Here is a 24,703-nt window from a genome sequence, read left to right on the forward strand (position 1 = left end):
GATTTCCTTCTCTGATATTATATTATCAACTTTTAGGACATGCACGTAATAGCACAGCATATTTTTTTTAAAGTGGGCATGGGGGGGGGGGGGGGGTTAAAAAAGTGGAGGGGCTAATTGCTTTGTACATTTATTTTTCTATAGAATATTTTAGTGTGGACTTTTTTTTTATTAATTTTCTATTAATTAAAAATTTTATATAAAAATAATTATCTGTAGTGCAAACAAAACGAATTGCAGGTTTTCGTAATTTTATCTCGAGCTAATTATCTGTACATGTAAATCTAAATATATTTGCGGAACTTAGCTTTGTCAATGATAACTTTCAGTTGTAAATACATGTAAATGTTTTATTAAAATGACATGTGTATGTCAAAAGTATAGTACAATATAATATTATACATCATCGAATTACACCCGGCCCATTGTCACTTTGAAATCTTAGAATATGCAAATATAGTATATACATTTGATTGAGTGCATGAGTTTACTTTGATTTGTACAGATAAATTTGTCTAACCGAATAAATCAAATTGAGATATTTGGCAGTTTGTCTTTGATTTTTTTCAATAATAATATTCAAGTTGACAGTCTCATCTAGGTTTTTACCTAAGTTTCCACTATGAAAGAAAGAGTTTCTATTGTTTTCGTAGAATTTGTAATCAAAAATGAAATGTTTTTCATCTTCAATTGAACTGCTTTTACACAAAACGTAACAACGTTCTTGAACGGCCAGTTTCGACTCTGAGAGGAAGGATTCCACATCTGAATTGTGTCATCAAAGGCCGTTGAATTTGAAAAACCCAAGGTATGCCGTTCACACACAGGTATGTCTAAAATGTAGGAAACATGATCATAGCAGTAATGAAAGATCATAGTTATAGTGAAAAAACAATACAGTCATCTTTAGAAAATAGGTTGCATGGAAAAATATTATCAAGATAACAACGACCACTTAATGTATTTTCATTTCAACAAAATTAAATGACAATTTAAACAACTACCAGTATTTGCTAAATTCCTGATATTTTTTTTTTTTTTTTTTTTTTTTTTTTTACATTTTTTTTACATAGATTTTTTTTTAAACAAACTTCAATTTTGAATTTTTTTTTTTTTTACATTTTTTTTTACATAGAATTCTTTTTAAACAAACTTCAATTTTGAAATACTTCCTGTAATTTTTATAATTTTTTCTGGAGATACAAAACCTTAGTGGTTTTCCTAAAAAATAAACATTCTTTTAATAAAACAAAAAAGAGACCACAGATCCAATCTCCACAGCCGATTACGAACACATCACGACAGTGACATTAACACGTTGTATTGTCCGACGAAATAAAGGTAAGAAATGATATTATATAGCACGTGGATGTCCAATGGTGCTGTGTCTCGAGACATTACAGCGCTCCGGATTCTGAGGCGCCTATTGTGTGCAAACCAGACAATCCCAGATATGACGCCAGGCGCTATCCATCCTGCCAAGAGTACAAATCCATGACGCTGTCTTTAAATGAAATTATGAATTTTAATCTGCTATGTTGAATATGAAGTAGATGCAAGTGTAGTTCTTTTTTTATGCTACATTATTCATAATTGAACCGACATTTAAAAACATATTTGAAAATACCTGTGTAACATTGATAGAGTGGTAAACATTTCCAAAGGAGTCAATATTGCTGGTTTAAACGTCAAATATCTTCTTGCGTCAGGATCATGAAGCAATCTTAGACTTAAATAAAAAAATTGTATACAGTCTTAATGTCTCTTGATTAAAAACACTACAAAATTAAAATGCTATTAAAAGTGTATTGATATGAAAATGTTCAGTGGTCATATTTCATCGTCATATAAGGATAAAGAATAATTTTTAAACCGGAATGAAATTTCGACTTAAGTCTGAAATTGCTTCATGATCCTGACGCCTGATTTAGGGCTTTGTCACTGCTATGCAATTAGATTTAGTTGAACATGAAATTAATCATGTTTTTGTCGTCTATCAAGAAACTTCCGCTTAAATATAATTCAAAACAATAACAATACGCGGATCTATGGAAATTAAAATGTTTCTCCTATTTGCCTCGCACAGATTTTCATTTTTATTGTATTATTTTCCATTTGTGTTGTATTGTTTCATTTCTATAAGCATTATGAAATTTTCTTTGTCGTCGTAGAAATTTTTATTTGTTCTTTTTTTGTACCGAATAAATTCAATTTGTTTTGTATAATTTTTAGATGTGGTTGTTCTTAAATCTTTATTTGGTTTTTATGATTCTTTTATTTTCATTTTTATTGTTAAGTTTTATATAATTTTTTATTTGTATAATTATATTTGTATTGTATGATTTTTTATTTTACTGTTTCTTAGGAATTGTTTGTTTTGATTTTTTTTTTTTTTTTTTTTACAAATAATGTCATTGCTGTGACATTATCTTTCATCAAAATGGGTAGCCTCTGGATGGGGTGTTAATGATATTTTATACAAGGTCTTCTGTATTTTGCAGGAAATTCGTTTATTGATAATGTATTGAGAGGGTGTGTTAAGGAATTTTGGTTCATTCATGGGTAAATGATCTGTAACTCGTGAATGTACGTGCTCGTGTCACAATTTTGTATTCAGATAGAGATATAACTGCATTGGTTAAGATAAATGCAATTGAAATAACAATTAAAGTTTTAAATAATGAAAATATTTGAGTAGACCAGTTAATAAGACACTGACAGGACTGAAATTGGCTTGCCCTGTTAATCGATTGGTTGAAACCTACAGCGACCTAAGAAAGATCACGAACTGCACGAAATAATCATGATGATGTCAGACTAAAAGTCTCACAAGAGACGATTTGGCTGTTTCTTTAGCTAACGTACTCGTGTACATTAATAGTAATTTAGTGAAATTTTACTAACTTGTCATAATCAATTTATTAATTAGTTAAAAGAAAGATATTAATGAAAACAATAAAATGCTTTCTTTGATGATTTAAGCAGGTTATGAAGGTTATTAAGGTAGCGATCATTGCGAAAAATATTTGTATTTTTATGCAATGTCGCTACCTTCATATCCCGAATGGATCACCAAAGAAAGCATTTTATTGATTGAGTGTTAACATTACAGAGCAATTTATGCAGAACCCAGTTCGTCAGATATAATGTATTTAACAAATGAATTCATTTGAAACAAAGTAAACAATTCCAATATACAATATAAGGTCTTATTTCTACGACACCCTGCGTCCATGATAATTCTTTTCCGAGGACATGAACATAATGTTATTTACACACCACTAATCGAATGCGACAACACATCGTGAGTCAACTAATCGAATACAGTTTGTCTGGTACTTAATGTATAGTCATTTGCATTGTGCGGCTCCAGAGCACCGTATAGTAGTCAAACTTAGACTGAATCTAGAAAATAGTTTAATTCCACATATAATTAACTTCTATTTAGAGGTAAAAGGAATATCAGGTGAAACGTATAAAAATAAGTAAAACAAAAGTTTACTTCAAAACTGTAGGTCATGGGTTCGAATCCCGGTGAGGACGATGAAATTTTGAACTTTCCAAAATTTTCTAAAACGTATTGTAAAACGTATTTTTTGGTGGAATACTGTTAAAGAAAATTCTAAACCGGTGAAAGTATTTCAATTATAATATATTTTAATCCACATTAATATCGACAGATGTTCCTTACCACCTTAAGGGGATGGGAGGGTGGCTTTGGATTTCTCTCAGGTTGGGATACATAAATCCTATTAGTTTATTTTCCCCTTTAACTATTTGACTTAGTTTTGCATTCAAGCGAATATATACACTTATATATTTCTTAATGAAATATGTATGTATTTATCATTCCAACATGATATTTAGGAAATTTTCTTCAACTCAGAGATGAAAAGTCCCCAAGGTGTTTGGGTCTATAACGATAACTCTTACCTGAGGAACTTTCATACCAAATAAAATTTAAAATATTTTTTGTTTTCATTTGCATTTATTTTCATTCAATTTTTTATGTCACATTTATTTAAATACATTTTCTTATAACATAAAGCAGCTTTTTCAGATGATTTGTGAACAGAGTAAGAAAATATGAGAAATTGTGTTTTGGAGAAATACTAAAAAAAATGCAATAATAACATTTTTGAATGTTAAGAAGTGTAATATTTTTTTAGATGTCCGAAAGAAATATCCATCATATGACAAAAAAAATTCTCTCAATTTGTTAATAGTTAATTTTTTAAAATTATTTTACAAAAACATGGAAAAACATTAAAAATTCTTTAAAAATACCTAGAATATCCCTATCATCATTTTAATATTTGATAAGGATATGTTTTGTGGTCTTCTTTTGAAAATTGGAATAAACTGTGGGTGTATAGAGCCACCTTACATGCGTCTTTTTTTTTTAAACATTTCAATTAGATGTTATTCTGGAAGTTCACATTTTAAAAAAACAGCGCAATTGTACATCATCATTCAGACAGGTCCTTATAATCAGCACACTTTTGTAAGATTATTTTTTCACTTAAAATAATTAATTATTAAAGCAGCACAGTTTTAAGTATTTCCCAATGATTTTGTGATCTGCTTCCTTTGGCATCAATTACAACCACTATACCCTATTACTATCAGTCAACCTGCTTTGACGAGCTGTATCCAAACGAGTTCAAGATATAGACAAAATATGAACAAAAAAAGTAACGGGAAAAAAGGTTCAATTCAGTAGTTCGCGTGCGAAATAATTATGAGTTCTGCAGTTTGAAATATTCCTCTTCATTGAATTCTCATCGAAAGTTGGCACAGTATAATCTTTTCCTGGTACTCTATACTATATAAGATATTGTAAGGAGAGGACACATATAGTTGTAGAGGTATCGGAAGTTCTTAAACGTTGGTATAATTCACAAGGAAGTTTATGTGTTAATCAGAGGTTTTGGCATTTTTACGATATTGATTTCCTGCTAATATAAATGTAGTACATTGCGACTTGTCAGGATATGCAGGCACGTAGCCTCTTTTTTTTTAAAGTCGAGGAATTAGAATAAAAAAATGGATGGGTCAATAAGCGTATACTTTTATTTTTTCTATTGTAAGTATTAGAAAAGACATTTTTTTCATCAGATTTGAGGACCCAGGCTAGGTACATGTACCTTTCCAAATCTACCACATCACTCTATGTACGTATGTACCTGAGTAAACATGAACGCCTGAGGTACACGTTCAAATTACGGTAAAGTTATCTCAAAGATATGCCAGTTTATGTTTTCCTGCAAGGAAAATGTAATTTTGACTTTAAAAATTTGTAATTACGGTGGGGAATTGCATAATCCTTGAAATGTATTCATCATGGGAGAAAAAGCAACAGCTTTTTGAATGTGTTTGGAATTTAACACAATGCTCATGTCATGTTGTAAATTTTGAATTAACTGGGTGGGTGTGAATACAAAATTTACAACATGACACTCGTATTGAACTCAACAATGGACGGTAAAGAGGGAAACAAGCCAGATGATACAAAACCTGGCCTCAGGATCATGAAGCAATTTCAGACTTTGGTCAACATTTTAATCAGTCATAAAATAATGGTTTACTTTGCTTCATGATCCTGGGGCCTGTTTTAATCCTTGTTGGTTTTTTAAAAAATATTTTTTTTAATCATAAACACAATAATTAATAAGTTGACAACGTACACCAAATATATACGACCAACAGTAAACAGAGTTTGTTTGTTTGTGTGTTTTGTTTTTTTTTTTACAAATATCCTTCACAATTACAAATACAACGTACTCGTAAATGTTTCAGACCGACAGAGAAAATTGAAAATCTTTTAAAGGAGTTTTTCCATAATCATTAAATAATCAATTGTTTTAAAAATATACACACAATTAAAGCTGCTTGGTCAGATTTTATATCAAGTTAATTCACACACACACACACACACACACACACACACACACACACACACACATATAAAAAAAAATAATATATATATATATATATATATATATATATATATATATATATATATATATATATATATATATATATATATATATATATATATTTAACTATAACCTAAGAAAACATAATCATAGCAGGAATAAGAAAACATAATTAAGTTTGATTTCGTTCAAATCGAAATTTTATTTAATAATAAGTTTTATATACGGCAAATATAATTATATGACAAACTTTGAAGTTAATATATTAAGCATGTATTAAATAAGTGAACAAAATGCATTGTTTAAAATTATAAATGTGTATTACATAATAAAAATGTATATTACATTATGATAAATGTGTATTACATAGTGATGAATGTGTATTACACAATGATAAAGGTGTATTACAAATGATAAATGTGTATTACATAATGATAAATGTGTATTACATAATGATAAATGTGTATTACACAATGCGACAGAATTTTGATCATTGAAAAAGACTAACTATATTTATAACTGCATTTTGCAAACAGTGTTATTATCGCTAAATTGACGCCATCAATGCACATAATGTTTATTCTTGCTGAGGAAAAGAACATTTGAGCGATAACATGAAAATAAAAACGATAAATAAAGAACAATATTCAATGAAAACAATAATATGCATTCTAAAAAAATCAAGTTTAACTGACTTTTTATATCCATTTTCAACAATTGCAAATTGTTATTAAAAATGACAACCTTGATTAACTCACAACTGAATTTCTTTGTGTTATATAAAGTATGCTAGTATATAAGACTTTTTTACAGTATGTAATCATTATGCCAACTTGTTGAATAAATACACCTAAATACTGTTCTCAAAATACTTCACAGATATTAATCATTGATTTAACAATAAAAAAGTGAGCACAGATCCCATCTTCACAGCTGACCACGAGTATATTTTCTTCCAAAGAGACAGTGACTTAACATTATGTTGTGTTGTCCAAGAACGCACATATGTTACCAGTTTTCTTTCAATATCAGCACACATGTGCCTACACAAGTCCATTGGTGGATGTCCATCATGTTCACGCAGTCGGCTCAATGGTGGAAATATTTGCTGTGTCTGAAGACATTGCAGCGCCCTGGGTTCTTAGTCGCCTGTTGAGTGCAAACCGGACAATTCCAGATATGACCAGTGCCAACCAGCCAAGGGTACAAATCCACGATGCTGTCTTTAATTAAATGATTTTTGAAATGAAAATTATTTCAGGTATTGCTGAATTTTAGGAAAGTCAAGTTGTTCTTTAAAATTTACCTGTGTAACATTGATATAGGCATAAAAGTGTCCTAATGAGACAATATTGCTGGTACCATCGAGCCGTAACTTCTGATTTTGGGCTTTGTCACAGCTACGAAATACAGTTACAAGAAATCAATCTTCGTACCAACTAAATCATTCAAAATTGCAATATCGTCCATCAAGAAACTCTTCCCGCGAGTGTAATGCAGGGGGTATGGTCATGATTTTGTCAAAAATTATTTTTCCGATTTTAATGTTTACAATGCTTCAGTGAGGCATTTTCAATAGGCAACCAAAATTTAAGTGTCAGTCGTTGAGATATGGGCGAGTTACAAAGCTTACAATTCTTGGCTATGTAAACAAAGCTGTTGTTTACATTTTGATTGTTGAAGTCAAAATTCCAGTTTGAGACCCAAATTGAATGTTTTTAACGGAAGGAACTGTATACTGAGTATTTATGCTTAAAATGAATAAGAAGATCAACAAATCAGCTTGAAAAGGATTTTTTACTGATTTATTGAACCTTTGCAATTGTAAACAAAAACACGGCACGAGTCTTGTTTACATAACAAAGAAATATATCTTGTTTATAACTCTTCGGCTGACTCTCAAATTTCATTTGATCATCAGAAATGCATTCTTAAAGCATTGTAAATAATAAAAACAGAAAAATAGAATTTCATCAAAATCGTGACCATGCCTCATTTAAGTAATTTTCTCTTTTATCTGACATTCAAATGGAGTTAGCAATTTTTCAGGATACATAGTATGATGATGTTGTGCCACATACTGGAGAAAACTAGAAATGATATTTTTCGCTTCTTGTTCTTTAATTTTAGCTATTTGGTAAACTGCCATGTTACATACAGGATTTACAAAGTTACAGTCTGTGTATGTTGTACACAGATAGCCATGCTATGACCTTGAATTGCTAGTATTAAATATTGGTCACTATGATACTTATGTATACCTAGGTACTGCGCACTGAATGGTGGTAATGATAACTAACAGAATGAACTCTGTGACTCTTGTAGCACTGCGTAGTATTCCTAAATGATGTTATAAAACCAGGTGAATAATACGGGCATAATAATATCCAAATTGAGAGTTTAAAAACAAGTGTCATATTTGGCGATTCTGTGTCTGCAACGATAGCTCTGGTACTCTATATTGAGTCATGTATTGTATGTTCTATATATTAACCTTTGTAACCTTTTATGCCATGTATGAATGAATGTATTATGAGTAAGTGATGCCTCATAACTAGGTGGGGGACTCCGAGACTCAGGACTCGGAGACTCAAATCCTGCATCCGTACTCTTTGATAGACAGTTTTGTTGCTTTATTTAGAAATAAAATATTGATCTAAAATTTGAACACTAAATGTTCACTCATGATCGTAGTAAATGGGCCGAACTAGTCAGAACTGTCCATCATAAGTAAAATCTTATATATACCCATGTGAAATGAGGTTGAGGAGACTCTTTGATTTGGACTGCTTTTAATTGTTGTAATTTTAACTGTACGATCACGATTGTTAATAAACTATTGGTGAAAGAAGTACTGGACTTCGTGGTTACTGAGCTTGAGTAGCATCTCCAGGAGATAACTAAAGTTTGAAGGCTTACAATGTATCAGGGTACTCTTTCAAGTTTGCAATCACAAATACCTCAAAAGAATTTCCGAGCAAAGTATCTATACAAATCTTATACTAGTACTGTCAAATGAAAAAAATGAAAGTTGAGCCCAGCCATTTCTTAGTTAAAACAAATACATTTTGGGGTAAACTAAGATTTCCTTTCATATTCACTTTTATTACATGTTGGTTATGAATGCCAAAATATGTCAAAATATATATATCTACCAACAGAGAGTATTTCAGTGCACATAATTACTAATGTCTCGATGTTTATTGTTTGTCATACTCTAGTACATTGTAAACGATATTTTCTCTTCGATGTAACTGTTTATACAATTAATACAATATTCGAAATTTCGCAAAGAATATAATTAAATTGGCAATTTAAAATCCAAAACATTCCGATATTCTAGTACTAGTAATTGAAATGTGATGTAGACTTTTCATGCTTGAATTCAACACAAAGTTTTCCTATTAAAGCTTGAAATGATCCTTTCTAGGCTATAAATATGATTCTAATACATATCTTTATCAAATAATAAATTATTCAAAATATACACTTCAGCTCAAAAGTACTTACAAGTGTAAAATTCATTGTTGAATCACCGGCACTTGACATTACATGTATCTATATTTCTAAATAATAAAGCATTATACACCCTACCTACATGTAAAAACGTTGGTTTTTTTTTAGGTATGGATACATCTTTTTATAATAAGAAAAAAATACATGTATATATACCGTCAAGTGCCTGTGGGTTGACCAACTGACCTTGAGTAGTACTGGTAAGGCTTGTCCTGGGTCAGTGAGTCACACAGTTCTCTGAACCCAACACTGACGATGCAGGAGGAGACAAACATGACGGCGGTCACCAGAGAGTTGAGAAGAATGAACGGCATCACCCACATCTGGGACCTGTAATGCAATATACGCGGAGAGTCCAGGATATAGTTCCATATGGCACCACACATTCATATATAAAGATAAGTTTGGTAAAATATGGGCTTTTTTGTTAGGAGACGTATCAAAGACTCATTCCAGTTTGTGCATAGAATTGCAAGTTCCGGACACTTTGCAAAGTATGACTTCCACAAATAAATTGACCCCACACTCAAAATGCCCAAAATGTATCATTTGGTGCATAAATAACGTGTATATTCTAATTACGAGAAAAAAATCAAAATAATAGGAATCGGGTGGGAATAACGAGATACAAAGATGCAATTAAATGTAATTGGTTAATTTGAAATGATCTAATAAGACAGAACACAGACTTACGAAATTGACGGATCTTTTTGTGACTTATAAATGGCGTAGGAATTGTAGATTCCCATCCCCAAAGCGTAGAAAATACAGACAAACACACCGACATAGATGGGGAAATCACAGTTTGCCTTGGAACTGAAGCTCAGTGTATAGTGAGTAGCATTAAACGGCTTCAGTGAACCGTACAGCACACATCCCTTGGACTGAATCTAGAACACAGTTCAATTCAACTCATGATTAACTTCTTATTTACCCCAACAATTTCATTTCTGATAATGTTCGACATTATAAGAGAAACGGTAAAACGTAAGTAATATCTGTTAAAGAAACATTTCAAACGAATGGAACAATTATAATTTTAGTTGGTTTGTCCAAAATATCTGTTTTGTGGTAACTGATAAAAGACACGTTTTTCTTAAGATTTTCCCAAAATAAAATGATCGGTCTGCAAAATACCCATTAGTCTTTTTGTTTCTCTTTGTAGCTTTTCCTTTAACCCTCATATCGTCCATATTGAACGCTATCGTGGTATAATTTTTAAGAGACCACACATACATGGTCTTTCTTTGATGATAAAATATACACAGATATACATGTACATACAGTGTGGACGCCTTTAGAAGAAACTGATAACATCAAATTGACTTGAATCCACAAATTGAAGCAAATGGGTCGTAAAACAAATGCTGATATAGCTCAGTTACTTTATCTAAATGTTGCAAAGTGAAATTAGGTAATGTTTTTAATTTTTCAATTTGTAACTGATCAAGAATAACTGCCATTGTTTTGCTCTAATTATAGATGGAAATAGATGGATTTAAATAAGGCATGTACATGTATGTTTAATGTTTTACATCTGTATCGCTTTGCATAATTAGAAATTAATTTGGCGGGAGAACGAATGGGGAGTAAGAAGTTGAAAAAGCCCAGCCGCTGACATTGCATGCAGAAATAAAAACCTTCTAAAAACACCACTTGTACCATGCACCATGTACTTCATTATATGTATACTGTAAACAGATACTGTTTTAGACGCATTTTAAGAAAATTATATATATCCATCAGCAGATTGGTTGAAATGTACTCACATCAGTGACTCCTATTGGTATAGATATTGCAAATCCACAAACAAAAATAAAGAAATATAACAACGTGTTTACACACAGCTGAACATCAAAAACAGCCATCGTCCACGATCACCGTATCACGGTGTGTAAATTAAGGGGCGTATCTAAGTATACATGTACGTACACAACACCGAGCCCGAGAATGTAAGGTTAACCTGTCTACTTGGAAATCAGTAACGATTATAGTGCACGGTATGCATTTGTTCATATCGTTTGTTTGAAACTTTTTATTTTTCCAGGGGTTTTTAAATGGTATTAATTGTCATACTTAGCTCAATATATATATAGCTTTGGTCGGTTTATATTGACCATCACTACCTTAATTTTTCAGGATTAAAATAATCTTTTCGTTACAAATTTAAAAGTTATAGAATGACGACAAAACACGATTGCCTGATCACGTTAAATTTTAAATTGCATTTTATTATAAATAGGAAGAATTTGGCCATATTATGAAATAAGAAATTATAAAACCCGCTTTATGCAATAAAACATAGTAAGAAACAAAACACGTCATTATCGACGTACTTTTGTTTATATTTATATCTATGCCTAAAATGTGTCAACCAAGTGGTTTCAATTCTCTAAAAAAAAAAAAACCCACACACACACACCCTCCGAAATTAAAAAAAAAACCCCAAAAAACCCAAAAACAATTAAACCAAAAGAAACCGAAATATCAGACAAAAGATTTAAAGGCAAAAATATACCTTTATAATCCAATGTAGGTGACCATTCGTTAATCTAAAAAATAATATAATTATGTGGTGAATTAAAAAAAATGTGTCCCAAACGGGGGCACCCCCATCCGGCATCCCCACCTTCGTTATAGCGTTAAGTGTCTGAATTGTCTCAATAGTACGTAGAATTTATTAGCAATTTGATATACTTTTCGAATAAGACATGTTTTAGTAAATAGAAATAATGAAATAAACAAAGAAAACAAACATCCACGCCTTACTTTCGGTTTCACAATTTAATACCATCGGGTTCGATATTCAATGTATCCGGGAAGTGCTGCACAGAATGGATTCCTCAGACGCAGGACCTGATAAAAGACCAGCTATTCATATTGGAATTCTTACAGGTAAAGTGCCTGTGTAATTAACAAATGGTACTTTAGCACCATGTTGTTAAACAAAAGGCTGTCAATGCTCGATCGTGGCCCATGTAGTCATGACCTGAAGACCTACCCCTAAATGTACCGATGTTCTACGTTGTGAACATCATTTTAAATAGGTCAGGAGCTTTGAGCTAACTTTCTGTTGTCGCTGTTTAGCTCAATGTGATATGTCACATAAAATCTGGGTTTTTTTTTTATTTCTTTGACCTTTCAAGATTACAGAGACGGTGTTGCAAGGACAAACTACTGCTTATCTAATTAAGCATGCACTACCATGACTACTGCTTTATATTTAATTAACCACGCATCACACTTTATAACACTGGGGCCCAGTATAGAATAGGGGATATCTCTTGGCTTTACTAATACGTGGAATGAAATGGCAAATGGAATGCAGCCAACTGAATATGATATAAAAGGTCTTACTATCCCTCTCTGTTTTTGTTTGTTTATACACAAGTTGATAGTAAGTATTAATAAATAAGTGGTATTTTTTTGCTTATGATTACCACATCATACAAAAATCTGTTAATGAATGAATGAATGAAGGAATGGATGAATGAATCACTAACATGACCATTGTCCCTACAGTTACTGAGGCCGGAGCTGTCTTCTGAAGTAAAAGTTGACTTGAATTTTAAATAGTTAATTTGTGGAAAAATAGATTTGTAAAATTCCTATTTAAATAGACAAATTGATTCCCCCTCCCCAGATACAAATTTGTATACCCATTTAACATGCTTAAAGCAATTCTGTTGTTTATATACATAGGTATGCATTTCGTCTAATCAGTAATGACATTGTTGTGAGCTGTAAACTTGTTGACATGGTTGAGTGTCATGTATGGTATACTGGTGATAGATTTCACATTAAAACATTTAATATGTCATTATGGAATGTTCGGGTGATATTAGAGGTAAATGTCTGGCCTTTTTTTAAAATTAGTTAGGCATAGGCCCAATCCTTAGCATGATAGAGAGCATGGTGATTGATATTTTATTACATGATCTGATTTAACATATCAAATGTATAATGATTAACTAATAGATTTCTTGGTACCAGTTAATATTTTAGTCTGATTTTTTTTTCAGTGAGTGACAGATGCTTCAGAAATGAGGCCATTGATGAGAGCAGTAAAAACCTGTATACATTGATTCAGGACAAACGCATGTAAGTAATGTGCATGTGATAGTCTGTAACCTGTTATTAGCATACATGTACCATTCTACTACTGCTGGTAGTTAATTAGCAATATATTCCAAAGGATTTTTATTAAAAAAAAAACCAAAACAACAACAACAAAACAGCCCACCAAAATCTAAAACAATGTGAAACCCCAAAGTCTTTTGTACGTTGTACAAACACCCCCCCCCCTCCAAAAAAAAATAACACATTACATTAAAACAAATTTACAAGCACCCCCTGCTTTTCAGAACATGAACAAATTACAATAAGGCTGTATTCTTTTTTCACTATAAAGATTTTCATACAAAGACATGAGTCATATTCTTTAATTCACATAGATCTGTAAAAGTCTTTATAATTTATAGACTGCAGGGAAATGTGGTGGTCACCAAAATCGTTCCAGATGAAGGTGATCAAATTAAATCTACGCTGGTTGAGTGGAGTGACCAGCGAGGACTGAGCCTCATTCTGACGACAGGAGGTACCGGCTTCTCACCCAGGGATGTCACCCCGGAGGTACAGCAGGACATCCACAATTACTTGACTCTGTCATCCTATCTAGTTATTTGAAGTCTTGGCTGTCTCAACTTCTCTTAGCAGTTCTTTGAGCTTAAAATAAAACCATTAAGTCTCAAAGTCCTCTATAATAAAGTCTTTTATTTAGACAGGATAGCACAGTTAGTGACAAAGTACAAGTTTACATTGTGGTCCTGTTTAAAACATATGTACAACAATAAGTATAAGACACATAGATAAATAATGCAGATAAAATATACACACTCATCAATAGATATATATGCACTCATTTGATATCATAATCGATAAAATTTACATGATAGATGATGATGAAGTTTGCAATTCCCCTACTACATGATGGAATATTGATTAAAAACAAGGTTATCTTCCTTAGTGATATTCTGTTCCTTGTAGGCCACTAAGGCTGTCCTTGAGAAGGAAGCCCTCGGAATGACCTTGGCAATGCTTAAACAATCCTTGGAGGTCACACCTCTGGCCATGTTATCGAGGTAAGTTGGGAGATACGCTGTTAAGGAGACTGGTACATGAATCATAAAAAAAAACTAAAATATGAAAAAAATGAAAGTATTTGATAGATTTTCATGGGGTGTCGGTTGACATTCATAAAAACAGAGAAAATTCTAGTGTTGGTTGTTGTCAGGTTGGTGTGTGGGATACGTGGACGTACCCTCATCATCAACTTACCCGGCAGTGTCAAGGCCTCTGAGGTAAGTCATGCGTGACCTTCAACATTTTATGTGGCTATCATTTAAATGATTTGACAGACCATCAGGTTTCATTTACAGGAACAGTTACAGAAGTTTTTATACAGTAACGTAATATTATATCATTTATTTAAGGAACTTGGAATCTTTATTATAATTTTTTGTACGCTGCAATAAATTATTGTTTTGCTAGAAGATGATGGAGATAAAACAAAGAAAAACTTGGTCATATTTTAAATTTAAGGAGTGTTTGAGATTTGTCTGTCCAGGAATCCCGCATGCTATTGATCTTTTGAAAGACAAGACGGAGGAAATTCAGACTACCCATTCATCCTTGCAGTCGAGAGGCGTGGAAATACCTACCTCAGTAAGTGGAATTACCTAACTCAGTTATAAAAACTTAAGCTGTAAAACCCCTGAACAATAGGTGTTTTAATCTAACTTGTACAGAAACTAAAATTTCTTCATGAAGATGCTTAATGGATGCACAATGGCATTCTTATTTTTGTCAATATTGTGCTATGATACACAAAGAAGTAAATCAATTTAAAAGAGAAGAACTTATAAAATGAGGGTAAAACAGCATTCTGCAATCACCTGGTGAAGAAAACATTAGCCTAAAGAGTAATATATTCATTGTTTGTGATAAGTTGTAGTCATTATCTTCTGACACTTATTTTCTCTAAGTTCATGTGTGATGAATTATGAATGGACACCAGTATTTAATGTTAGACGCTAGACTTACTGATTAGATTAGCAGGAAACCCAAAATTATGTCTTTTGCATAGCCATTCATACTTCATTAGATTAGATTTACACATGCAGAAAACTTCATGCATGAAAGTTTCTTAATTTGTTTGGTGAGTCTGTAAAGGTCACAGATGGTCAAATAATGCTTTGTGTGTGGATTTTATTTGTCTGGGCTTTTTTTTTTTACCTCCCATCTTCTACTCCATATCAAGGAAAAAATACGTAATAAGATATGGAAAAAGTCTATAAAATCTGAGAATTCTTAATTTTTATAACAATACCGGTTCAATCCCTAACCCCACCCCCACCCTTCACCCCCCCCCCCCAAAAAAAAAAAGAAAAGAAAAAAAAAGCAGACACCACCTCCCACATTACACAAAGCAATCGCAACAAATAAAATAAGAATGAAAAAAAACCTCAGTGTTCTGGGACTGATTCAATGTGGTTTACCCAGTGACGATTCAGCTTTGAATGTTAAAGATTAGATTCCTGTACCTATTAAACATCTAAATGTGAAACCTAATTTTATATGTACCTATACAGGTACCTCCTATTTTACTTTGTTTATGAAGGTTTTCTGTTAAGACAGTCTTATGTTCAGATGTACATGTACATAACACAGCTCCGTCTTACTCAGTGACTGCTGGTACAGTTCAGCCTTAAGTACATGATGTATATGTACAGAATAGTCTTTAAAAGTACTCGCACAGTACAGTCTTTGTACTGTAGAACCCAAGGTTAGCTTTCCTTGAGGTACTTACGAAATCCGAATTCTCGCGTAAATATAGGCGATGACGTGATTATTGGCTCAAGGGCAAAGCACCTGCTTAAAGTCACATGTTTTATACCAGTAAACTACTGACCCTTGTTGTAAGGTTCTGACGGATTATTTGTTGTTATATCAGTTATAATATGTTTATGCCCTATTTTCCTGCAGACACAAACTTAGACCTGGTTTCAGCGATACCACATTTTTTAACCAAAGTCAAGGCCATAAAGTAAGAAATCTCTGCTAGTATTTGCATAATTTGATCGAAAATCTTAGCTTCAGTTTGTAGATATCTGTCATCTACCCTGAGGTCCAATGTGTGTGGTTTCATTATCCCACCAAGGCTGACAAATACCAATTCACCAAAACCGCAAATTTTCTCATTTATTCATTTCTTTGCTACAATATGAAAAATGCTGAAAAAAAACTAAAGAAAATGTAGTGATGATTTTTTTTTTACCAATTTTGAAATGCTTGAAATATTTTGAAAGAAGTAAAGATTAGGATAATTATTACTAATGTGTAGTTTTGAATTTACTTAGGTGCAGGAGAAAGGCAAAACAATTGGTATTTGTCGGCGAGAGGTGGAAAAATACTTGGATAGCCACGTCCTCCATAAAATTCGGAAAACGCCATTTTACCGAAACCGCCCCAAAAGAAAACTTCATTACTCTCCCAGGTCCAAGACGATCTCGGTTATCCGGCTGGACAGAGAGGACACATTGACCACGGAGCTATCCAATCAGCGCGACTCGTACGCCCCCGCTGAAGACTTAAGCCGTAATGTTTTTGCTATGGAGACGGCGACTACCGAGGGTTCTGCGACGGAAGAGAAAGACCAAAACCGAGTAAAACAGGACCAACAACCGGAAACAAATAACCCGCAAATTACTCTGCCCGAGCGCCCCCTTTCATCTCTTGGTTCTTTGAAAAGTTTAGATTTATCTGGAAGTCTTCCGGATTTGACAAATGACGAGTTTCTTACCGCTGGACCCCCAAGTGTTCAAAGTATACGTGTAGAAAGTCCGACAGCCAGTTTAGTTAACGGGAAAACCGGAAATCGGGACGCTAGCATCACCATGTTAGAGAGGCCAGTTCCACCCTCGTTTGCTCTACCGAAGAATGCAGCCTCAGAAGATCCCGGAAATGTAGCCCAAAGAATTATGGGTAAAGACATATCATCGTGCTTTGAACCCATAGAGAAGCTTCATATGAATTTTGAATCTGATTCTGATGAAGACATAGATATCTCGTCTACAAAAGATCATTCTGATGGGGAGTCGACGATTCCATATGCAGAAGACAGCGATGTCGACGTCACATTCGATGACAATGATACTCCGTCGAGCAACGCGAACGATGATAATGTGTACGATTTTGACAAGGAGGCCAAGTTGATGAGTCCACCAGCAGGCAAGAAGGTCAAAAAAAGTTTCGCTCAGGCACGAAGAATCCGCAAGCGTTTGGACGAAAGGTGCGGGTTTCTTGGCGCCAAACTGCACAAAACGTCAATGTTTGGTGAAGTTAACTTTGTTGAAGTGGGATTGAAAGTTCACGATTTCTTAAAAGATCATCCATTGATACAGGGCATCTATCTGAACAAAGGTAAAAGGGCCATTAAGAAAAACTATGTCACATTGTGCCGTCAAAAATCCGTAAAAGACAGTGGGAGGTTGACATGGAAACGAGGCACACAGGACCAGGGGCGGAACCGCGTTGACGACTACTTTGAGTACACGGAGGAAGGTCGGGCACGGAAATCCATGATAGACCGGAAGTTTGTGCGTGATGAGTATGTCGTAAGCTGGTACATGTGGTGTCCAGGGCACGGCAACTGTATACGGAAGTGTGGAGGGCGTGGCAAGTGTATCTCAGGTAGGTTTATGATTATGTAATATGAGTTATTTATCTGTTTTGTTCTGTAATGTTTTCATATCAACCACTGATATAATAATATATATCATTGTAATTATTGATGATTGTATAGAAATTCATTATTATTTTTTCAGGATGCCAAGGCATGGAGCACAAACAGGACCGACACAATTGTAAGGTAATGCTGATATTTAAGCTCTACCTCAGTGACCTCACTAAATGGCGAGTACAGATCACGGGGCTCCACGTTCCCAAGGGAACGGTATGGCACCCGCCCAATTCAGATGAGAAGTCGCTCAATGCAGATCTAGGGGCAGAGGAACACAAGGAATCCAGACAAATCAGACCCCAGAACCGCACCGACATTAACCAACCGGCTCAACAGGCGGAAAATGAGCTCATTCATCAGTCATCTTATTTGTGTATCGCAAGTAATGATCCGAAAACGGAAGTTAATGTAGTTGATATAAGCTTACAGACGGCCAATGCTGTCACCTCCGATTCTTTAAGCGGGAACAGAACCAATGACGATTCGTTGGCAGGCTTTCCGGAAAGCTCTACTCCAAGTTTAATTTTTTCGCCAAGCTTGCTACCCGAGCCACTTACTGACGCCGAAGCAGCGAACCTGAAGATAATTGAGTGGATATCGGAGTCAACCGGAAGTGATGCAGCAATCCCAAGATTGCCGACCTTTGATCTGTGATGAGTTGATATTATTGAAACCGATGCTAGTCTTACTTATATTAAGTGTCATTATTCTCAGCTCTTATATATTTTTATTTGTATTTTAACAGCTGAATGCATGTCTGTGTGTTTGAAAACTGTAATGTTGATGTGTGCGAGTATGGTTTACTTATTTTGCATCCTATGCATCTCGATTATCTTAGAACATGCAATGTTTTTTTTTTTTTGGTTAGTTTGGAGTAGTTAAAGACAGAACACATTGTAAGGTTATATTGCCTTCCTAATATTACCTAAATCTGATGATTTTATTGCCGTGCCTTCATGGATAATACAAGCCTCGCGGGTCATAAACTTAACTCCTTAAACACCTTGTGCATATTACAAAATGAGGACGAAAAACAGGTTAGCGGCAGTGACTTTTATCATCGCATCTACCGTAGGCAGTTTGTAAAACGTAGGCAGGTTATATTCTTATCACATGGTTCGTGTTCAAATTTTATTAAAAGGAAATATAGGATTTCAATTGCTTATACCAGATATCCCCTGTTAATGCTGGTTAAAAGTAGTTGTACTTTTATAGAGAACATTTTCAGGTATATTGCATGTTACTCGATCGTTTCCAATGTTTGGGGTGAAACTTAAGGAGAACTTTAAGGTTGAAAGTCCAAATGATAGTACTGAGAGTTTTCTGACTTGTATAACAAACTTCACTGTGTTAGTCTGACCAAAAACCAGCCAAGGACTCTTATTCGTCAATTGTCAGCCCAGATTGAAAATTCTAAATTGTCATTCAGAAAAAGACACCAAGCTACCTCTCTTATGTGGTATTTATTTTGATAAATACATTCCCGGTTTATACTTAGAACTTCTCGTACCTTACTAGCCTGGTGAAAATCATTTCAACAAGAAGAGAGATAGTTTCCTGTGTTGTACGTGTTTAATGTTTTTATTTTTAGTTATGTTTACATGTTTACACGTGTCTGTCTCCTTTACAATGATGTAGCAATGATCGTTAATGACTGATGACAGTGACTCTGCATTAGACTCAGTGAACGCACCAGCTTGCAGTCCCGGTGTGGCGTCTTACTGGGTTGAGCTCGCCGTTCGTAATCTATATATACACCTCTGTGCCATAATTTATACACCATCAATTTATTATGATAAATGTGATATAATTTGTACGTTTTCCGGTGAATAAATCGCATCTGATTCTTCATACCGTGTTGTGTTAATGATTTTAAAAATGATTCTCAATATAAGAGTTCATTCGTGATGTTACACCAATTCCTGGCAAAATACTGGAAGATGCATACGAGGAGGTTAAGAATTGATAGGTCACAGTTAAAGAAAATACCAATACAGAAACAACAGAAACGTACTGTTATATTGTTAGAGTTACCCTTCTTACCGCAGTGTAGATGGGTGGATGCACATTTATTGTTATTATACTTTCATGTTAAATACTGAAATCTGATTGGTTAAGACGCAGTTGATAATCCGTTCTATTACCCTATGCGTTAGCAACACACTTGGTAACAGCTAACACTATATAAATAGTGCCTGTTTGGGAGGGTAACAGTTGAAATTGACATCCCGAGAAAACCATTGTCAACCGACGCGACACCCTGAGAAAACCATTGTCAACAGACGCGAAGAGGAGGTTGACAATGGTTTTCGAGGGGTGTCAATATCAACTGTTATCCTCCTAAACAGGCCCTATTTATTTTATTATAATACTGAAGGTCTTAATATTAGAGACAATTTTACTGCTTCATATAGAAATGACGTGAATTTTACGGCGAACCGTTCGCGCATAATTTACGCGCATGTTACAATTTGTTGTATTACCCGTTGCCAAGTGTGTTGCTAACGCTGAGGGTAATAGAACGGATTATCAACTGCGTCTTAAACAATCCGATTTCAGAATTTAATATAGAAGTATAATGATATATAAATAGTGCCTGTTAGGGAGGGTAACAGTTGAAACTGACACCCGAGAAAACCATTGTCAACCGACGCGAAGCGGAGGTTGACAATGGTTTTCGAGGGGTGTTAATTTCAACTGTTATCCTCCCAAACAGGCACTATTTATTTTATTATACTGAATGTCTTATTATTAGACTGCTTTTATATAGAAATGACGTGAATTCTGCTGCGAACCGTACGCGCATAATTTACGTGCACGTAACAATTTGTTGTGTACCCGTTGCCAAGTGTGTTGCTAACGCTGAGGGTAATAGAACGGATTATCAACTGCGTCTAAACAAATCAGATTTCAGTATTTAACATGAAAGAATAATAAAACGAAATGTCATCTTATACACGGATACTAAAGCGTGTTGTATACCAACAGTAAATAGACAATTTCTGTATATTTCTAAAGAGTTCGATTACCTATAACGATAAAAAGATGTGAAATAAAAGAATCAGAACTTTTTTACTCTTTTAGACTATTGAAAATAGCAGACACAATACTGTATGTAGAAGTCAGAGGTTTTGTTATGTGGGATCAAAATCGTGTGGAAAACGAGTTCATTTCATTTGAAAGGATAATTTCACATGAAAAATAACGGAATTAAGAATCATCTTTATTATGCAAAACCAAATGTTTACAAGTCAATGTAAGTGGAGAATTGCAAAGAACTGAATGATTAGATAAATTCCTAGATATGAGGTCTAGCTGCCGTGCATTCATACCGTTAAATTGTGATGATGTTCATTGATATTATTGTTTTCTTTTCTGTCTTCTCACCATCTACTCATTAGAATCTATACTGTATTTTATATCACTTGTAGTCCATTACGTTTTATAATTGAGGGACCATAAATTGAATTGAACTAAGTTTGGTTGACAGTTTCCAGTTTGTGTAATTTATTTTGAAGAAAGTAATTACATGTAACAGGTGGTAACACTTTTCATTATATTTTAATAGGTGCGAGGCGTTTCTCCTGTGTAGCACACAAATTAATGTGGATTTTGCAAATTTTCACACATTATGACGGTTAGGGATTGTGTCTCAAACACCGTGCTCATCGTTGTCTTATAAGGTCGAGTACTTTATAATTAAAAGTCCTTGGGATCGGTCCTTGTGAATGACTTCAGTGTTTGACCTTTGACCCTTATTGAACACTATATCAGTGAGGTGTCGGGATATTGTCTGTCCCTTGAAAGACATGCATTTTTTCTTTACACATTAAATTCTTTATTAGAAAGCATTCTTTTTTAAAGAACTTTTTAAGCTAACATAATGAATTGCGTGGATATTACCGAATTGAAATAAAACAATATATGGCCGTTGTTTCATAATTTTCATGCTGGTATTTTGGTGATACAAACTATTTAAGAAGATTGATGTATATTTTGTTCTGTATTTTCCATGCCAACACCACGCAGTAATAAGACAGACTCTTGGAGAAAGAGATGTGATTTCTCTCTAATCAAATTAGTGTAGCTCGTGCAAAGTCATCATTACTCCTAGGACAAAATCGGCGTCTCTGCAGAATCAACCTTTAAGCGCATTAGATTTAGGTTCATTTATAAAAAAAAAAAGTTCTGGAAAAATGAGCTTTGTAAAATGCAGCGGAAATTGAGTGCTATGGGGGAGAGAAAACTTCAACCACACAGTGGTTCCAAGTAAAAGTTTCTTGCTTTTACACCCTTGATTAAATCGCTGATAGGAGACAATAAACAGACAATTTTGCCGTTCCCCTTGTGGTATTACGTTCTTTTCCATTTATGAACATTCATCAAAATTTTGTTTCATATTGTTATTTCAAACTCTAGATGTCGCCATTTACTCATAAAAAACAACTAAAAAGCATTTATAATTTTAAGTGTAAAAAGGAATGTTTAATAAATAAAGCCCCTGGAAAACTCCTGAAAGAGTTTCTCTAGTCATTTGAATTTTATTTTCATTATATACAATCTCTTTTCCGAATGCATGCTGAAATCATAATCTCTGTACTGTAAAAATTCTTAGCGTAATAGAAATGCCACTGAGAAAGGTCGATTAAATTGTTGTTAATAAGCATATTTTGCTATGGGGAGATGACAGACTTAGTAATGATTTAAATGAACGCTTGCTTTCCTAGTTCACATTTGTTATTACAAAAACAAAAATCCAATAAAGTTTTACTGCGTATTTGCATAGGTATGAAAATGTTCTAACGGAAACCGTACTTTATAGTATGTAAACTATTTTGAATCTTTATATATATATATATATATATATATATATATATATATATATATATATATATATATATATATATATATATATATATGTCATTTTGTTTGCATGTGAAAAAATTGTTTGTCATTTACTGTAGAGAGAGGACTACAAAAGTCATACACCTTATGTCAAATCCTTTGTTATTATGTTACAATAAGAAAGTTCAAACCACGGGGGTCGACGATGCTACTTTTTGATTGAAAACAATTTTTTAATCAGACATGCCAGGAATTATGAAACACTATTAAATTTCTTTGATTTGTTCTTGCACAATTAAAAAATAACTTATTGTAAAACCTGTATAAAGTTAATAAACGAGAGGGCTGACAGATGATACATGAATATTGCAGTTTAATACCGTGCAATTTTTCATCCCCCTCCCCGCCATACATACAATGCATTTTCATTTTTAAGTAATCAAAACTTTAAAAAAAAATCTTTTGATTAACAGAAATATGTCGCAGTTCCATAAGTTTAAGTTTGAGAATGTCAGTTGGTATTCATGTTATATTTGGTACAACAAATTAAATTTACCCATTAGCATATCTGAATTCTTACTGAATGAGTGATATGATGTGCAAAAAGTATTCCAAACTACATCAATATAAGTTTCTAGATGCAAGTCATGATTAACATTCGCGTTATCTTACTCTCGTTCATCTGTGGTTCGCTCATTAAACCCTACAGTGTTTATGTAACATTTTTCAGTGTACTTTATGTCTTTCCAGTTTGATTTTTGCGAATGTCGATTATGTTGTTGATAGATCTTTCGTTGTGTAAGGTTTCTTTGCCCGGCCTTCACAAGCAATGGTTCCCTTGGGTCCCTGGTTCTCTTCCCCTGACTCAGTGCACCCGTTGACCTGTCGGGACGGGGATTAACCCACGCTCTACGCGGGTTTGCGTGTATCAGACTTGCTGCCCTTCCTCTGCTTAATTCGTAGTAGTCGTAAATACGTTCAGTGATCAGTTAATGGACCTCGCTGATGGGGATCTAATCCTGGCCTCTTTAGTTAGAGATCCTTCGCCATCTTGTACGGCTTTGCAATCGTCTGATAGACAAATTAGCATGCCCTTTGTACTTTATTCCCATTGATAAAACTGAGTTATTTCAGTAAAATGGTGCCCATCTTATATAGAAAAAATCGTGCTTTGTATTACGTTGGAATCAGTATTCTTGTTTGGGACATCCATGCCTCTTTAAGTTTTCACATTTTATGAATCATGCAAACTATTCCTGAAAGTTTCGTCAAGCAAAGAGACTCGAAAATGAATAAGAACTTTCTTCTGCGATCTCAGACGTGTTTATGACCAAGGATTTATCAGTAGTGCTGTGTATAAACTCTTTGCATTACTTAATCAATTTTATGAAGGTAAAAGCATAATTTTTTGTCAATTTTTAACTCAACAAAAAAAAATCTAGATTTATTCTTTATATTTTAATAGTCGCTGGGTCAATATCGCATGCGCTGTCATTGGTACAGAGGAAATGTTTCAATTACGTCTCTTTCCAGGCATCATTTTGAAGATCTATAGTGTGAGTGAACGAATCTGGAAAGGACTTTAAACAGTAAACCATCGATA

At 33.7% G+C, this 24,703-nt stretch overlaps 2 protein-coding genes across 3 annotated transcripts in view; one reads left to right on the forward strand and one right to left on the reverse strand.

The window, feature by feature from the left end:
• Nucleotides 1-6,144: 6,144 nt before the first annotated feature.
• Nucleotides 6,145-11,383, reverse strand: LOC128175490 (transmembrane protein 179B-like). The gene is made up of 5 exons (XM_052841127.1): nucleotides 11,225-11,383; nucleotides 10,149-10,345; nucleotides 9,642-9,785; nucleotides 7,246-7,339; nucleotides 6,145-7,162 (listed from the first exon to the last, which is right to left on the reverse strand). Exons 1-5 carry the CDS (start codon nucleotides 11,321-11,323, stop codon nucleotides 7,016-7,018), a joined length of 681 nt encoding a protein of 226 aa, XP_052697087.1. The 5' UTR covers nucleotides 11,324-11,383; the 3' UTR covers nucleotides 6,145-7,015.
• An 845-nt stretch (nucleotides 11,384-12,228) lies between these two features.
• LOC128175489 (gephyrin-like) overlaps nucleotides 12,229-24,703 on the forward strand; it is a 35,731-nt gene continuing 23,256 nt past the window's right edge. The window contains exons 1-8 of one of the 2 annotated variants that reach the window (XM_052841125.1): nucleotides 12,229-12,350; nucleotides 13,478-13,556; nucleotides 13,937-14,087; nucleotides 14,502-14,596; nucleotides 14,749-14,815; nucleotides 15,057-15,179; nucleotides 16,874-18,206; nucleotides 18,341-20,106. In XM_052841125.1, the coding sequence (XP_052697085.1) occupies nucleotides 12,290-12,350; nucleotides 13,478-13,556; nucleotides 13,937-14,087; nucleotides 14,502-14,596; nucleotides 14,749-14,815; nucleotides 15,057-15,179; nucleotides 16,874-18,206; nucleotides 18,341-18,909 (2,478 nt within the window). In that variant the 5' untranslated portion in view covers nucleotides 12,229-12,289 and the 3' untranslated portion in view covers nucleotides 18,910-20,106. Of the gene's footprint in view, nucleotides 12,351-13,477; nucleotides 13,557-13,936; nucleotides 14,088-14,501; nucleotides 14,597-14,748; nucleotides 14,816-15,056; nucleotides 15,180-16,873; nucleotides 18,207-18,340; nucleotides 20,107-24,703 lie in introns of those variants that run through there. The other variant, XM_052841126.1, reaches the window with a different exon arrangement.

This window comes from Crassostrea angulata, chromosome 3 (genome assembly GCF_025612915.1).
Source record: "Crassostrea angulata isolate pt1a10 chromosome 3, ASM2561291v2, whole genome shotgun sequence".
Taxonomy (NCBI): domain Eukaryota; kingdom Metazoa; phylum Mollusca; class Bivalvia; order Ostreida; family Ostreidae; genus Magallana; species Magallana angulata.

What these genes read in the sequence shown, in the direction of transcription:
- LOC128175490 (XM_052841127.1), bottom strand. Translation starts at nt 11,323, where the DNA reads ATGGCTGTTTTTGATGTTCAGCTGTGTGTAAACACGTTGTTATATTTC. An exon ending in CAAAAAGATCCGTCAATTTC is followed by an intron (nt 9,786 to 10,148) that starts GTAAGTCTGTGT and finishes ATTGCATTACAG; the next exon opens with GTCCCAGATGTGGGTGATGC. An exon ending in CCTTACCAGTACTACTCAAG is followed by an intron (nt 7,340 to 9,641) that starts GTCAGTTGGTCA and finishes TGTATTTCGTAG; the next exon opens with CTGTGACAAAGCCCAAAATC.